Below are 18,301 nucleotides of genomic sequence, written 5' to 3' on the forward strand. Positions count from 1 at the left end.
CAGCATAATTTGCAAATAAATTCATTAAAAATCCTACAGTGTGATTTTCTGCATTTTTCTTCTTCTCATTTTGTCTGTCATAGTTGAAGTGTACCTATGATGAAACTTAGACCTCTCTCATCTTTTTAAGTGGGAGAACTTGCTCAATTGGTGGCTGACTAAATACTTTTTTACCCCACTGTATATATTCATGCTACAGGTGTTCCCCCTCAATATGGGACCATCATCTTTACACCCCACATCCTCATTTTGGCATATATTTATTGTATCGGGTTCTGAGGGTAGCTTTGAATGTGTTTGGTTAAGTTTAGCCAAGTAATCCCAATTGGTTAAGGTCAGGCAGGTTCAGGGTTTAGATTACGTTTAGGATATAAATGTGATTGGTTAAGTTTAGGAGTAATGTGTATGGCAACCTGTGTGGCAACCTGTGTGTAACATTAGTTCTGCCATAAAAACAAGATTGAATAAGGTTAACTCTACTAACCATTGCAAAAACAAATTTACAAAGCATAAATAATTTATCTCCAACAGGCTACCTTTAAGAAATTGAAAGATATAAACTCATTGACTTTCTTGCAACTCTGAATTAGACAATAATGTAACCCTGTATGGCTGAAGAGGTCAACAGTAACCTATCATCCTAAAGCAGGAGAAGCCTTTAGACACAGAGCAGATGTATAGGAACATTAAAGTGATTTATTGAACTGTTTCTTGTATTGAATGATTCTTTGACTTGCTGTAATGCAGGAATAGGGCCAGCACAGTCTTCACTACAGCACACATTATGCATACGTTGTTTGAGCACAAATTGCACCGGGGAGGGCAATTTCCACAAGATTTTGAATCGGCCCGGAAACATTTAAATGCCCCAAACTTCAGGCTTGGCCCTCAAATTCATGGTAGGTGAAAAATTATAAAACAGTTCTCAGCCTGACAAGCAATAATATGAAAAGGATATAAACCAAGAAGTCACCCCTTTATTTCCTCTGTTGAAATTATTATTATTAAACATCTAGAGACCTCACACACTGTTTACTGTGGTGGAGATTGTGGTCATCTTGGCAAGTGTTCAGAAAGAATGTGCTAATGCTACTAAGAATTCAGTAACATTTCAATTTTCACAAATGCTACCTGGGATTTGTTCCCTCAATAATATAATTTACACACAAAAGTATAATCAGTTGGATTAGATAAAGCACCAGGAAATTGAAAAAAGCAAAGCGACGTCATGATTTGGATCTATGATTATCGTGCAATGGCAGTCAAAATAAAGCAGAGAAAACATCCAAACATTCTCCAAGTAAGACATTGAAGCACTCTTGGTACATGTTGAAGCATCTTAATGTATATTCCCACAGTGCTGCTCCTCCTCTTCATCGTAGTCTACGGCTTTGGCCCAATCAAACACCAACTCCTTGCCCCTTCTTCCTATTGACTCCTCCTCCAGGATCTGAAGGGATTGTTGAGGCATCAGCAGTAGAGTAAACGTTCCACCTAGTCTAGAAGGCTAACTGGAGTTTCTGCCATATTGGTTAACACCTTTCCAGTCATTCCAGACTGATGAGGGAGCGTCAACGAAGAATTAGGAATAGAGACAGGAGATCAGTTTTGAGTTGCGGCCGTCTCCTCCTCCCCATCCTCAGCCCTCCTCCTCCCCATCCTCCTCTTCCCCGTGGGAGGAGAGTGACCTGAGACCTGGGGAACGGTGGTCTAGTGCCTCCTGCTGGACGTGTTGAATAGCCACAATGCCGGTGAGGAGGGCGTAGCTCAACATGGCGCCCAGGGCCACTAGGACTGACAGCAGCTGCTTGCGCCTCTTACCAGGCTCGTTGTCAGCGTCACCCCCTTCAGGCTGGGAAGACACCTTGCGACTGATACCTTCTGCACAAAATATAAACAAGAAAAAGTGTGAGACATGGAATTCAAAAGTTAACAATAGCAAGTTATATAATAGATATCATTGAAGACAATGTCATACTGCATGTACAGTATGTTATGTGGTCCCACACCTCGTCCCTCGCTGGGGAAGTAGAGCGCCAGAATGTTGGAGCAGAAGTGGCTCAGGTTGTCCAGTGACTTGAGGTGCTGCTGGAGTCTTCCATTGGGCAGTTTCATCTTCAGGATGGGCACCAAGTAGCCAAAGACGAAAGCATCTAGAGATGAAGGTCTGGAGGGAACAGCGTCATGTAGTTAGAGACACATAAGGATGCCATGCAAGTGAATTAAGTTGAGGTGCTGAATTCCCAGTTTAGTGTCGAGGTAGAACCTCTCTGTGTGGACTTACGAGTCTCCAAAGAAGAACTTGTTTGAGCCCAGCCTCTGCGAGATAAGGTTCATACACTCCATAGCATCGCGGTACAGCTGTAGAGAGAAAGGTGTTGACAAACCGACCTCAGGCCAAATTCTCACATCATTTTGAATCATGATATATTCCTTATTATAAACTGGGTGGTTCGAGTCCTGAATTCTGATCAAGTCAAAATTTATCTGTCACATGTGCCGAATACAACAGGTGCAGACCTTACAGTGAAATGCTTACTTTCAGGCTCTAACCAATAGTGCAAAAAAGGTATTAGGTGAACAATAGGTAAGTCAAGAAATAAAACAACAGTAAATAGACAGGCTATATACAGTAGTGAGGCGATAAAAGTAGCAAGGCTACATACAGACACCGGTTAGTCAGGCTGATTGAGGTAGTATGTACATGTAAATATGGTTAAAGTGATGAACAGAGAGTAGCAGTAGCGTAAAAGAGGGGTTGGCGGGTTGTGGGTGGTGGGACACAATGCAGATAGCTCGGTTAGCCAATGTGCGGGAGCACTCGTTGGTCGGCCCAATTGAGGTATTATGTACATACAGTGGGGAGAACAAGTATTTGATACACTGCTGATTTTGCAGGTTTTCCTACTTACAAAGCATGTAGAGGTCTGTAATTTTTATCATAGGTACACTTCAACTGTGAGACGGAATCAAAAACAAAATTCCAGAAAATCACATTGTATGATTTTTAAGTAATTAATTTGCCTTTCATTGCATGACATAAGTATTTGATACATCAGAAAAGCAGAACTTAATATTTGGTACAGAAACCTTTGTTTGCAATTACAGAGATCATACGTTTCCTGTAGTTCTTGACCAGGTTTGCAGACACTGCAGCAGGGATTTTGGCCCACTCCTCCATACAGACCATCTCCAGATCCTTCAGGTTTCGGGGCTGTCGCTGGGCAATACGGACTTTCAGCTCCCTCCAAAGATTTTCTATTGGGTTCAGGTCTGGAGACTGGCTAGGCCACTCCAGGACCTTGAGATGCTTCTTACGGAGCCACTCCTTAGTTGCCCTGGCTGTGTGTTTCGGGTTGTTGTCATGCTGGAAGACCCATTGTTGTCATGCGGGAAGGAGGTTGTTAGCCAAGATCTAGCGATACATGGCCCCATCCATCCTCTCCTCAATACGGTGCAGTCGTCCTGTCCCCTTTGCAGAAAAGCATACCCAAAGAATGTTTCCACCTCCATGTTTCACAGTTGGAATGGTTTTCTTGGGGTTGTACCCATCCTTCTTCTTCCTCCAAACACGGTGAGTGGAGTTTAGACCAAAAAGCTCTATTTTGGTCTCATCAGACCACATGACCTCCCATTCCTCCTCTGGGTCATCCAGATGGTCATTGCCAAATTTCAGACGGGCCTGGACATGCACTGGCTTGAGCAAGGGGACCTTGCGTGCGCTGCAGGATTTTAATCCATGACGGCGTAGTGTGTTACTAATGGTTTTCTTTGAGACTGTGGTCCCAGCTCTCTTCAGGTCATTGACCAGGTCCTGTTGTGTAGTTCTGGGCTGATCCCTCACCTTCCTCATGATCATTGATGCCCCACAAGGTGAGATTCTAATAATTGCAAAATCGGCAGTGTATCAAATACTTGTTCTCCCCACTGTAAGTGTATAGTTAAAGTGACTAAGCATATATGATAAACAGAGAGTAGCAGTAGCGTAAAAACACCTGATTGGCTGACAGCTGTGGTATATGAGACGGTATACCACGGATATGACAAAACATTTATTTTTACTGCTCTAATGACGTTGGGAACCAGTTTATAATAGCAATAAGGCACCTCGGGGGTTTGTGCTATATGGCCAATATACCACTGCTAAGGGCTGTGTCCAGGCACTCCGCGTAGCGTCGTGCATAAGAACCAGTGGCGGATTTAGGCAGAATCGTTATGGGCAGCCGCCCAGGCATCTTGCCGGGGGCATGGGGCGCTCGCACAAAAACAAAAAAAAGTATTCCGAATGGTGACATTTGCGCGATCGGTTTTCTATCGCTCATTTGCACATAACGTCAATGATATCATGTCACCGTGTGGGACCGTGGGTCAATTAACCTAATCGGAGTGGGCGCCCTTATTCTAGCTTTATTCGCGTGTTTTTTGTTAGGAATAAGGTAATAGTGCAATAATTGAATTCTCTTTTTTATTTGTATTTATATACTATAATTTGTTTCCATTTGTCTTTGTTACTTCTTTTTGATATTTAAGAGTCTTATTTTTGTATATATATTTATATCGTTGTTAAATGTAATGATTATTTATTTCTTGTTCCAAATGTCTGAATAAAAATGACAGTTAGTGCAGAATGGTGCTCACCCAGGGAGCCATACAAGCTTGAACCGCCACTGATAAGAACAGCCCATAGCCGTGGTATATTGGCCATATACCACAACCCCTGTCTTATTGCTTAAATTAACTTCTGCAAGAGGTTATACCAAAACACTGGTCTAGGGTCAGCTTTCCGCATCCATATTCAGATCTTTAACCATTACAAGACTGATAAGAGGTACCCTGGACCTGAGCCTGTATGTAGCTTAAAAGCTATAAGCTTTGCCCTGGACCAGCGCTTTGGGAAACAAGTCGAGTTCCCATGGCAAGCCTATAAACCATTACGTCATCACAGGGAAGAGCAATGATGTCTGAAGCATGCATCAGCTCAGCTACGGAGGCAAGTCCAATGTTCACACCTCTCTCAGCACATGGTTTAATCACAGCGTAACACCCCCAATGGCCCTATTCACACATTATTTTTTTGTTTGTTGATAACCTATCCCAATACACACACCTGGAATTTTATGGCCATTTTTAGGTGTTTTTAATGAAAAGTAGTAATCTAACTTGCTAACAGCAGTGGTATATTTAAAATGTGTGTTGTACAAGACCGAACTGGACAATAACTCAAAACCAAAACATGTGGTTGGCACTCAGGAAATAGTCTTGAACCTCTTTTTTCATTTAAAAAATGGTTTATTGCTTTTTACTGTTCACAGGTGTTTCAGCATGGATTTCTTCCTCAATGCATGACTGCATGTTTTTGTATCAGGTGCCATTTTTGCAGAGTGATGCTTTCTCAACAATATATGTATCTAAGGTTTTTCCTTCATACCATTTAAAAAAAAAAATCACCACAGTATTATTTTTTACATTAAGAATTCTGTATAAACAATATAAATTATATGGTACCAATACAGTATGCTCCCCCCATACTAGACTGATTGCAAAGGGCCCCATAATAAAATATTCTTTAGAAAGACTATTAAAACAACAATTGCCTTTGGGTGTACCTACCCTACCCTACCCTACCCTACCACCTCCTTCTCCACCTCAACTCACCTCCTTCTCCACCTCCTCCCCTGCTGTCAACTCTTCGTCTCCCCTGACCAGCCTCAGCCTCTGGAGCTGCTGGCGCTGAATGCTGCCGGGCAGGAAGAAGTTCAGGGGGAATGGGGCGTGCTCCGCGTGCCAACGCCGAGTCACCTCCACATAGTTCTTAGGGTCAATCCACCGAGTATAGACCTAGACCAGAAAGACAGAGAAGCACAAAAGTGTGAAAGAGATGCAAAAGGGCTTCAACAAGCTAGAGGTAATGACATAGTAGTCACTATGAATTAGAATCCTTAGGATATTCAGATTTTTCAAACAGACACAAAATACAGCAGTTGAGCTAAACATTTTGGCATTAAGAGCAGTGGCTGTTTATCCCACTTCAAAGTGCTGCAGGAAGCCACAGGTTGTTCTATGTTGACACGGTTCTGCTGGCACAGGAAAGAATGTTTGAGGTATTTCTTTATAGGACACAATGAAGCACCAGGTATAATTACCTACAATCTTTTTAGCGAGACAGAGAGAAGCGAGATTAAGTAGGACAAAAACACAGTAAGCAGTTATGTGACAAAATAAAATGACAAAATTATAATAAAATTTTGCCATAATCGGAGTGATGTGGCACAACCCAGTCAGTAGTGCACAACTAGTGACATCTTCCATGTCATCTCATTCTTGCAGAAATGTCTTCTACAACCTCGTCACTCATTCTATCCACACACACACTCTCTATCACTCCCTTCAGCCCCCTCCCTGTCTGTCTTGTTCACTCTGAGTAACTGTGATCCTCACCAGAGCTGGCATCAGTTTTTCCTCCAGGAGTGAGATGAAGGCCAGAGTGTCTGCTCCCTCTTTGGCAGACAGGTCGAAGTCGGCATTGTATTTCTGAAAGATAGGTTCATATCACAACACACTTCAGGCGTTTCATCACCTTTCACGAACATCACCGACAGGATTCATGGACCACAACATCTTAAACCAGTCTTGCTGTTGTCAGGTATTCTAAATAGTTTTAAAAGCCCTTCTGGAACAATACCATGAACCCCCTTGGCGCGATTACACCATTAGCACTTTCCATGTTATCCAGGAACCCATTGAAAAAACTGAAAAGCTACCTCTATGTGGAGGCCTTTAAGGGACTCCTGGCAGTCTAGGTGTTCTGGGTCAAGTGTTTTCCATCTAACCTCATGACTGCAGGGCAGTCAGTCTGAAATGGTGCATGCTGGGGTCAACAAGAACTCAACATGACTGGAAATCTTAGAGAGATTATATCTCTACCTCCCTCTCCCTCCCTTGCTCTGGAGGGTAAAATAAGCTGTTTTTGACTGACTTTGGGAGGTTTGTCTGGAAAACCCACCATCCTTACCCCTTTACTGTCAAATCCTTTGGGATGATCTCACCAGGGTTTCCTCCCTGTTCGCTCACATTGACACCACAACAGCACTTATCAATCTGCTTTGCATTGTGGTTTCTAACATCCCTACTGCAGTAGCTCACAACCCACCTACCAGTCAGGGGGCAGTTAGTATCTTGGATAATGGGTTCCATCTGGGCATTAGCTGAAGTGTGCATTTAATTGAGCTTGGGGGATGGGAGGAAAGATCATAGGAGACATTGCTTTTTTCAATGGGAAATTGGATCATAATTCACTTTAAGCAAGTGTGGAACAGAGCATGGAGCAGCTCTTTCAGACAAAGTAGAGGACTGTGCTGTACATGAGCAGGCGGTCTCTCTGTCACCTGTTTCCTGAGGTGGATGATGATGTCACTGGGCCGAGACAGGCTCCCATTCTCGCTGGTCTTCAGGGCAGGCAGGGAGCCTAGCAAAGGAGAAAAATGCATCATAAAGATGGGCACCTCACAACGTCACTCATTAACAGCCACTGTCAATGTGACCATTACAGACCGATGGAGAGAGAACAGGAGAGTGGGATAGAGAGAAAATCAAGAGATGAAGAAGAGAGCGAAAAGGCAGAGGAGAGCCATTGGTGAAGAGAGGGAAGACATTAAGTCTGGAAAGTAAGAATAAAGAAAAACATACTATACAGATGGAGAAATAATGTAGTAAAAGAGAAAGGAATAACAAACAAGAACAAAGTGAAAAGAAGGAGCAATCTCTATTTTATAGAGAGCACATTTTCCTTCCATTCCATTTCTTAGTCTCCCTGTGTTCCCTTTGATTATAGGAGAATATGCCTAGTTCTGAAATAAATTAATGCAGCCATGTTTCTCGAGTTGAGACAAAACAATATAAAAAAGGACCTAAAAACTAAAGACAAGACATCTTACCAGTGGGACTTCTCCAGGGGTTGCCGATCTTGTGAAGTTTGAGGGGTGCGCCTGCAAACTTTGCATAAGCCTGAAGGGAGATGATTAACAGATTAACGCTGAGTTAAAACATGTTGAGCCAAACATACCTTAGTTTCCAAAGCCTTGTACAATAAAAAAAAGCATCCAGGAAGCATCCAAGCTGGACCCAAAATAATTGCACTGACAAAAGGGAGGGGGAGAGAGGCATGAACACCTCAATTAAGGCAGACCCTTAGGACCCAATGCAGGGCATGTAAAAACAAACAGCAAGCATATAAACAACATGATTGTGGGATAGGCTGCATAACTCTAGACACCAGCCTATACTCCATAACCTTTAGCATCACGGCAAAGTCTGGCCTACCCGGGCCAAACCCTAACCCGGGCGACGCTGGGACAATTGTTCGCTGCCCTATGGGACTCCCAACTACGTCCGGTTGTGATACAGCCTGGAATCGAACCAGGGTCTGTAGTGCGCCTCTAGCACTGAGATGCAGTGCCTTAGACCGCTGCTCCACTCGGGAGCCCCAAAAATAAAACACTCGAAGGTTGACACTAGGAATGAGACATTGAGCCTTCTGAAAAGGATGGAGAAGAAGAAAAAGAAAAACTGCGCAGGTGCAAAAATAGCAAATGAATTATTTGTAAAAACCTGTCCCTAATCACTGTGGACGGACATAAACACCTGTAGCTGTAACAATGTAGATTACACAATACTGATTTTTATCCATGGGAGAGGGGCATTTCTTGCATTAGACTGTTCAGATGGAGAATAGGGAAGAAAGGATGTGGAGCCTGCCCTGCCTGAAAGAGTCCTGGAGCATGCAGTGTGCGTAGGCAAGGGAAGGTAGTGGCAGGTAGCTGAGCCACTTGTGATGGAACAAACTGTTCCTGAGTAGCCTATAAGGAGATTGAAAAAGTAGAAGGAAAGCAGTACAAGACCGGAGTAACCGGAGGCTTGCGTAGGAGAAACTTCAATAGGCCTAATAGAAACAGAATAGGTGTCTACATTCTCACACTAAGATCAGGGCCCAGATTCACAAAACACTCCTTACACAAAAAATTAAGAAGCTTTTTAAGAAAAAAAAACAAGTTCATAAGATAGTTCGTAAGTGCAATTCCTCAACAATATCTTAAGATTTAATGATTTTCTTACAAACTTCTCAAATATCTTCTTATGAATCTTCTTAAGATGTTTGTTGCTAGGCAACCAATTTATCATGTTAGCATAATTCTTACTGAGATTACTGTTACTAAAACATGTTCTTGGGTTTAAAATAATCCATACAGAAACTTTCAGATGAAGTTTGTGAGTGAATTAAACATGTTCAATCGCTTTCAAGAGCTTATTCTCCGACTGCCCATAGTTTAGGACAAGGGTTTAGCTATCTTGGAATTAAGAACAAATCCAATAACTTTATTTTCAAGAATCTAATTTCTTCTTAACTTTTTGCTTAAGGAAGAAACATAATAAACAGAGAAAGAACATTTCCAATAACATTTTTGAGGAATAGCAACTTTGCTGGACTTTCTTCACAAATCTAGCTATGGAAAAAAATGTCAGTTAAGAAGAAATTTCTTCTTAAGGTCGTGTCGATCTTGGCCCAGGTCACCATTCATGGAATGGTCCATTTCAACTTACTGTGTCCTGCACTCACAAGGAAAATCAGATTCCAGAACGAAATAAGCAAACAGTAATCGACTGCATTAATATGCCTTTCAATGGATCTCAAAGCAATTGTTGTATTGCAGCAGACTTGATACAAATGAGCCTAAAGACACATTGCACTATAGATTGACAAGGCAAATGCGCACAGCAACATTTATGATTGTATCTGGCTGATAGACAGCCATACATAAAATGACATTCCTATAAATGTGGTTCGGCAGAGTTGAACAGATCGACCTGACTGTGCTTGCAGACAGGTGTGACGGGACGTAATCTCATGGAAAAGAAGAGGTAATTCCTTCAACAGTGTCCGCAAGTACTTACAAACCCACTGTCAGCTGGTCCCAAGGCATTAAGAATGGCCTTAATGCTTTAATGTATCCTATAATCATCAAAACCGATAACACATAAAATAATTTAGATTCATTCAATACCTTTTACCTCAGAGATTAAATATAATCATGTAATTTAGGGTCTGCCCACAATAATGACAAACTGATCATATCACAAGCAGACATATGTATTAAGTCAACCGTGGCTTATTTAGATTGTACAATGTACAACAATAAAATCAACATTGGGCCTGGTGCTCCACTGTGAAGGACAGATATCACTTCAGATTGAAAGAAAAACTCATTCAAGGAGGCAGAACTAGATCTTCAATAATGGAATAGCCAGTGAAAGTTAAGAGAGAGGAATGGAGAAAAGCTGAAGTTCTCTCTGCAGTTGGCCAAAGTCACCCAACCAAAATGTCATTAAACACATCAAAGGCTGACATCATGGCTACGACTTTATTAGGAAATTCCTCCTCAACTTTTTATCTTTGGTTGTAAACCCGAAGACTAGCTAGACTGAAAATAAAATTCATATATTTATACCTGCCCTACAGGTCTAAAAGACATAACTAATATATTGGTAGGCCTATGCAGATATGTAGCCTAGGTGAAAGCCTATCTTGAATGAATTATTGTGCATACCATAACACACACAAAACATAAGGAACACCCGCTCTTTCCATGACAGACTGACCAGGTGAATCCAGGTGAAAGCTATGATCCCTTATTGATGTCACCTGTTAAATCCAATTTAAATCAGTGAAGGGGATAAGTGAAATAATGATTTTTAAGCCTTGAGACATGAATTGTGTATGTGTGCCATTCAGAGGGTGAATGGGCAAGACAAAAGATTTTGGGGTATGAATGGGGTATGGTAGTAGGTGCCAGGCTCACCGGTTTGAGAGTGTCATGAACTGCAACGCTGCTGGGTTTTTCACACAACAGTTTCCAATGTATCAAGAATGATCCCAACCTAAAGGACATCCAGCCAACTTGACAACTGTATGAAGCATTGGAGTCAACATGGGCCAGCATCCCTGTGGAATACTTTCGACACCTTGTAGTTCATGCCCCGACAAATTGAGATTGTACTGAGGGCAAAAGGGCTGAAACGCAATAGGTATTTTTAATGTTTTGTACACTCAGTGTATATACTATACAGTGCATTCAGGAAAGTATTCAGACCCCTTGACTTTTTCCACATTTTGTTACGTTACAGCCTTATTCTAAAGTGGATTAAGTAAATCTACACACAATGCCCAATAATGACAAAGTGAATACAGGTCTTTAAAAATGTTTGCAAATGTATATATAAAAAAAAAAAACTGACATAAGTATTCAGACCCCACCATCCTCTCCTCTGCATGAGAGACTACAAACAGGTGCACGTAATTGAGTGCTAGCCTACGTTGCACAGCCAATCATTTTTTTCCATCATTGCTTAATAAAACAGAGCAACACACTTCTCATCTGAGGAATGTAAAGAGAGACTCCTCTTCTAGATATGTATGAATGCCACTTGCCTGTAGCAGAAAGACATGGTAGGCTACTACTGAATTTTTTACAAATAAGAGACTACCAGTGGAAGGGTATCACTAGACTAGGGTTAGGCTAAGGGCAATTTCACAGTAAAAGAGTGATGCTGAGATTCAGATTTTTCACTTTAAAATGTATGCCAAACTTTGCATCTGCACTGTTCTTCAAGCGAATGTGTTTTTGTATCGTTTTTTGTATCGTTAAAAGTAGACCCTATGCATAGAGTTGTATGGTTTGTTTTACTTTGCAATCATTGTTTTTGTTTGACCTATATTTCAAAGTGAAAAATCTGAGTCTCAGGATCAGTCTGTTACTAACTAAACATGAATATCTTACATGATGTTCTAATTAACTATGCTTACTATGATAATAACTAGCCATTGGCAATAACGTACGCTATAAACATAGTCTAATCCAGTGGTAACCATCAAGTAGATATGCTAATGCTGTCATTTTTAAAAAATTAACATTTTTAAAGAAAAATCTGGAAGGTTCTCTTACTCACTTTTGCAATTTCCTAATAGGTGGAATGTACAGACCTCTAGCCTAAATGCAGTGACATTTTGCCAGTTCACTAATGGAAAGAATGAGGTCTGTGAATGTGACACATCACCAGACATAAATCTACCCAGCTGAAAACCCGGGGGGCATCCTGGAAAACTCTGAATGAAATTGCTAATTTCCAGACAAGAGTTTGTCCAAGAGTATGATGTGTCACTAACATGGCTCCAGTTCAGTAGCCACTTTGTGGTTTCAGAGACCACACTGAGAGACAAACTAAAAGCAAGCAAGATGTGCATTTTCCAACCACCAAAAAAGTATCAGGGGAGGAAAGTCACTTTCCAGAACCACATTTGACATCTTGTTCCCTCCAGCAAGAGGTGGGTCCAAAATACACACATTAAAAAAATGGTTTAATGTCTGAAAATTTGCCAGGGAGGAAAATGTAGTTTATGATGCTTAAATCTGGTTTAATCAAGCCTGCAAGGTAATATAAGCTGTCATATGTGGCTTGTGAACACATCAGTCATTTAACTGAACATGCACAATGGAAATATTGTGGTTTACAGAAATACATTAGATGTTTTGGGTGGCCTTGTATTAAGAGAACACCAAATGGAACATTATTAGGTTTTACATTGGAGGAATGTTCAGCTATATCAAAAACACTGCTTACAGTCAGATACACACAACACAATCTTTGGGGTTTGTACAGTCGTGGCGAAAAGTTTTGAGAATGACACAAATATTAATTTTCACAAAGTCTGCTGCCTCAGTTTGGATGATGTCAATTTGCATATACTCCAGAATGTTATGAAGAGTGATCATATGAATTGTAATTATTTGCAAAGTCCCTCTTTGCCATGCAAATGAACTGAAAAAAGCTTGTCCGGAGAAGACAAGGTGAGCGCTACCATCAGTCCTGTGTCATGCCAACAGTAAATCATCCTGAGACCATTCATGTGTGGGGTTGCTTCTCAGACAAGGGAGTGGGCTCACTCACAATTGTCATGAACACAGCCATGAATAAAGAATGGTACCAACACATCCTCCGGGAGCAACTTCTCCCAACCATCCAGGAACAGTTTGGTGACAAACAATGCCTTTTCCAGCATGATGGAGAACCTTGCCATAAGGCAAAAGTGATAACTAGGTGGCTCGGGGAACAAAACATCAATATTTTGGGTCCATGGCCAGGAAACTCCCTAGACCTTAATCCCATTGAGAACTTGTGGTCAATTCTCAAGAGGTGGGTGGACAAACAAAAACCCACAAATGTTGACAAACTCCAAACATTGATTATGCAAGAATGGGCTGCCATCAGTTAGGATGTGGCCCAGAAGTTAATTGACAGCATGCCAGGGCGGATTGCAGAGGTCTTGAAAAGGAAGGGTCAACAGCAAATATTGACTCGGAATGGCCGATTAATTAGGGCCGATTTCAAGTTTTCATAACAATCGGAAATCGGTATTTTTGGGCGCCGATTTGCTGATAAAAAAATTAAACAACTTTATTTAACTAGGCATGTCAGTTAAGAACACATTCTTATTTTCAATGACGGCCTAGGAACGATGGGTTAACTGCCTCGTTCAGGGGCAGAAAGACAGATTTTAACCTTGTCAGCTCGGGGGATCCAGTCTTGCAACCGTACAGTTAACTAGTACAACGCAATAACGATCTGCCTCTCTCTCGTTGCACTCCACAAGGAGACTGACTGGCTGTTACGCAAATGCAGTAAGCCAAGGTAAATTGCAAGCTAGCATTAAACTTATCTTATAAAAAAAACAATAAATCATAATCACTAGTTAACTACACATGGTTGATGATATTACTAGATATTATCTAGCGTGTCCTGCGTTGCATATAATCTGACTGAGCATACAAGCATCTGACTGAGCGGTAGTAGGCAGAAGCAGGTGCGAAAACATTCATTCAAACAGCACTTTCGTGCGTTTTGCCAGCAGCTCTTTGTTGTGCGTCAAGCATTGCGCTGTTTATGACTTCAAGCCTATCAACTCCCGAAATGAGGCTGGTGTAAACGAAGTGAAATGGCTAGCTAGTTAGCGCGCGCTACTACCGTTTCAAACATCACTCGCTCCGAACCTTGGGGTGGTTGTTTCCCTTGCTCTGCATGGGTAACACTGCTTCGATGGTGGCTGTTGCTGGCTCGAGCCCAGGGAGGAGCGAGGAGAGGGACGGAAGCTATACTGTTACACTGGCAATACTAAAGTGCCTATAAGAACATCTAATAGTCAAAGGTTAATGAAATACAAATGGTATAAAGGGAAATAGTCCTATAATTCCTATAATAACTACAACCTAAAACTTCTTACCTGGGAATATTGAAGACTAATGTTAAAAGGAACCACCAGCTTTCATATGTTCTCATGTTCTGAGCAAGGAACGTAAACGTTAGCTTTCTTACATAGCACATATTGCACTTTTACTTTCTTCTCCAACACTTTGTTTTTGCATTATTTAAACCAAATTGAACATGTTTCATTAATTACCTGAGGCTACTTTGATTTAACTGATGTATTATATTAAGTTAAAATAAGTGTTCATTCAGTATTGTTATAATTGTCATTATTACAAATAAATAAATAAAAATCGTCCGATTAATCGGTATTGGCTTTTTTGGTCCTCCATTAAATCGGTATTGGCGTTGAAAAATCATAATTGGTCGACCTCTATTCTAAAGACACTGAAGCAGCAAACGTTGTGGAAATTAATATTTGTGTCATTCTCTGGCCACGACTGTATACATGGGTACCATGATGGACATACCTGGAATTTCCTGTAAGAAACTGAGGGGGGAGCTAAAGCCAGTTACAATTGCCTCTGCTGCATTGTAGCAAGAGGCTTGGAGTTAGCTAACAAAGCCAGATCCCCTAAAAGCTGTGTATAGAGTGGTGCATGTAAGACAAAGGGCACCAGACAATAGCCTTAAGAATAGCCTTATCTTCGATCCAGATGTCTTCCAAGATTGCACACTGAACAGATTCCTTCATTACTTCCTCCTCATTTGTCAACTTTAGGGCTATAACTTTGGGAGGGTAGCCGAACACCTGCATGATCTGTGTGGTTAATCATATGTTAGGCTATGCTGCATTCCTATGTTGCCGGGGCGACAGGGTAGCCTAGTGTTTAGAGCGCTGGACTAGTAACTGGAAGGTTGCAAGTTCAAACCCCCAAGCTGACAAGGTACAAATCTGTCGTTCTGCCCCTGAACAGGCAATTAACCCACTGTTCCTAGGCCGTCATTGAAAATAAGAATGTTCTTAACTGACTTGCCAAGTTAAATAAAGGAAAACAAAAAATAAATTAATGAATTATGATTGTAATGTTCATAATTCATGATTGGTAATCAGTCACGTTCAAACATTTGGCACCAGTAGTTAGGGATAGCCTACAAGATGACAGGTGATAAACTGTCCAGTCCAGTCTAATAATTATTAGGATTCTTTGGGTGTCACAACATGTAGCTAGTTGCTTCAATGCCATTGTTTCTGAATCTAGGCCTATTATTATAGCTGTGTTGCAGAATATTGTATGGCAACACACACACACACACATTTGTTCTACTCTCCTTGTGGGGTCAGTTGAATGCATTCAGATGTACAACTGACTAGATCCTTTCCTTTCTAAACAATTGATTCCCATTCAAAATCCTATTTTCCCTAACCTTAACCCCAAACCCTAATTGTAACCCTAACCACTAATACTAAAATAGCCATTTTCCTTGTGGGGACTGACAAAATGTCCCCACAAGGATAGTAAAACCAAAAACACTCACACCAGTGGTGGTCGGTGCAGTTTAGGATTAGGGAGGACTTTTTTTATATTTTTTATGAACATGGCCATTTCTATTACAGCATATTGGATGACTGTCATTACCATTCCATTCACCCAGCTCAATGTAACATTGATAGGTTTAGGCTTCTACATGATACAAAAATGTGCCCTATACCCATCGTTGCTACAACCTAGACTACAAATTAAAGTGTTAAATGTAGGTGCACAGGCTGAGAGACAAATTGGAGTACTCGAGGTGACAGACAGTGACACATTCAATACCGGCTGGAACAATCTTGCCTGTATCTAGCTGATCTGGGGTTTAATCATAAGTCCAAACAGTTTCTATTTGACAAATTCCGGTAGGTCCATCCCCGTTTCATTCCGTTTAAGAAACATTTTGCAACAGAAATCGGTGGAATGAATACACCCCTGATCTCCAGCACACACAGTTCACTTTCATAGCAGCCCCATACAGCATCATCACAATGTTCATTGAATAAATCATTTTCGCATCTACACGGTCTCCTCCTCTCTCCTTTTCCCTTCATACATGGTCTGTGACCAGGAAAAAAAAACTCTACATGTCAAACCGTCATACCATAATCGCTTACACTAACCGCTACACAGCCTACATCGTTGTCACCATATCAGTTAACGTCATAGTCAACATAGCTACTAGAACTAACATATGAGTAAACCCACAATCCAATCCATGTGTACAATCACACAGTCCAGTGAACAGTTTAGCAGTTACACCGACGGGCTCCAGTGGCAATAAATTAATACAACCGAAAGCTTACCTTGACTAGGATCGCCTTAGCTAGCTAGCTAGCTAACATAAAAATAGCATTCCTCTCTGTTTGAGTCAGGTTGTTTAGTAGGCTAAATTAGCTGCATTAGCTAGCTAGATAAGTAAGTGAAAGGTAAACTAACTAAAAAATATAGCTAGCTCACCCTCGCTCTCTCTCGCTCACTCTGCTACTTCCCCTTAATTTTTTAATAAATACATTTTTTCAAAACTGTTATCATACTCTCTGAGTCAACTACTCACCAAATGTTATACACTGCAGTGCTAGCTAGCTGTAGCGTATGCTTACGGTACTAGATTAATTATCTGATCCTTTGATTGGATGGACAACATGTCAGTTCATGCTGCAAGAGGTCTGATAGGTTGGAGAACATCCTCCGGAAGTCATTATAATTACTGTGTAAGTCTATGAAAGTGAGTGAGAACCATGAGCCTCCAAGGTTTAAATTGAAGTCAATGTACACAAAGGAGGATGGAAAATAGCTGTCCTCTGCCTACACCATGGTGCTACCCTATAGGGTGCCGTTAAGGCTACTGTAGAACTTCATTGCAAAACACTGTTTTAAATCAGTCATTTGGTGACTTGAATATATTTCTAGTATAGTTTTATCATCTAAAAAGGATAACTGTATATATGCTTCACTATTTGTATTTTTCTGAAATTCACTGAGTAGGATGGTCCTCCCCGTCCTCATCTGAGGAGCCTTCACTGAGACACACACACAGGCAGGCAGAGTGAAGGTTTACTGTACTTACAGCTGTTTACCTACACCTTGTTTTCATTGATTTAGTTAGCTAGGTACATTCGATTATCTACATTCTTGTGAGATGTATTTGCAAAGTGCCAGTGCATGCTACTGTTGTTGGTAGTTAGCTGCCGTTAACTAGCTACGTTAGCTAATAACCTTTTCTTACATTGGACGCCGCTATAGTAACGGGTCGATAGCGACAATTGATAACCTTTCAGACAATTTTAAAAAAGTGTCTGAAAGGGGTATAAGTTAGCCAGATAGCCAGCCGTAGATACTAATGTAACAATGTTCACCTTGCATTGTAATTACATAGTAGCAGCCCATATAACGTTAACTATCATGTAAATACACTTACCGTTAGTTACGGTGAAATGTTTATTACAAATAGCTAGACAACTAATAGATAGCCATGTCAGTGAGGGATGTGATGTCCAAGCCAACGTCATGAGCATTGACATTAGCTTGCAACTGAATATGAAGGCAGCCAAGCTGTGCTATCTTGCAATGTTGATATTTCTGGAATTACATCATAGTATATATCTTACCAATACAATTAAACACTCAGTGTCGACAGACGGTAAACCCCAGTCGCCTTCCCAGCAGTACAGCTCAGAGGTTGCCATCTGCGAGGGGACAGCCATCTTGAAATAATTGAACGACCTTTCACTCGGAAGTGATACCTCTCGTTGCCACTGACAACGTTTACATTTATTGTCTAGACTCCAGACTTCAAGAACGTTCTGTCGAGACGTTTTTGAAACTAGCCACCCCGGCCCATTGATAGAGTCCTTTGATATCAAAATTATGTATGATTAACAATATTCTATCTATTACAATGGAACTTTCAACAACATTTGCCATTAGAAATATAATTCAACATATGTGCTCCCCCTATGTTTTTGTGGTGCAATATTTATCAGAATGTTGTAATTATTATATAAACAGTG

The 18,301-nt window shown here is 41.0% G+C and overlaps 1 protein-coding gene across 2 annotated transcripts; it reads right to left on the minus strand.

Moving 5' to 3' along the window:
- Nucleotides 1-670: 670 nt before the first annotated feature.
- LOC139424601 (metaxin-1-like) lies at nucleotides 671-18,025 on the minus strand. 2 transcript variants are annotated; one of them, XM_071176601.1, is made up of 8 exons: nucleotides 17,900-18,025; nucleotides 7,935-8,004; nucleotides 7,386-7,465; nucleotides 6,439-6,531; nucleotides 5,656-5,838; nucleotides 2,285-2,361; nucleotides 2,010-2,167; nucleotides 671-1,881 (listed from the first exon to the last, which is right to left on the minus strand). In XM_071176601.1, exons 1-8 carry the CDS (start codon nucleotides 17,993-17,995, stop codon nucleotides 1,640-1,642), a joined length of 999 nt encoding a protein of 332 aa, XP_071032702.1. In that variant the 5' UTR covers nucleotides 17,996-18,025; the 3' UTR covers nucleotides 671-1,639. The 2 variants fall into 2 exon arrangements, with proteins under 2 accessions (XP_071032702.1, XP_071032712.1); XM_071176611.1 differs by having other exon boundaries at nucleotides 677-1,878.
- Between the last annotated feature and the right edge of the window lie 276 nt (nucleotides 18,026-18,301).

The sequence above is a fragment of the Oncorhynchus clarkii genome, chromosome 2, assembly GCF_045791955.1.
Source record: "Oncorhynchus clarkii lewisi isolate Uvic-CL-2024 chromosome 2, UVic_Ocla_1.0, whole genome shotgun sequence".
Taxonomy (NCBI): domain Eukaryota; kingdom Metazoa; phylum Chordata; class Actinopteri; order Salmoniformes; family Salmonidae; genus Oncorhynchus; species Oncorhynchus clarkii.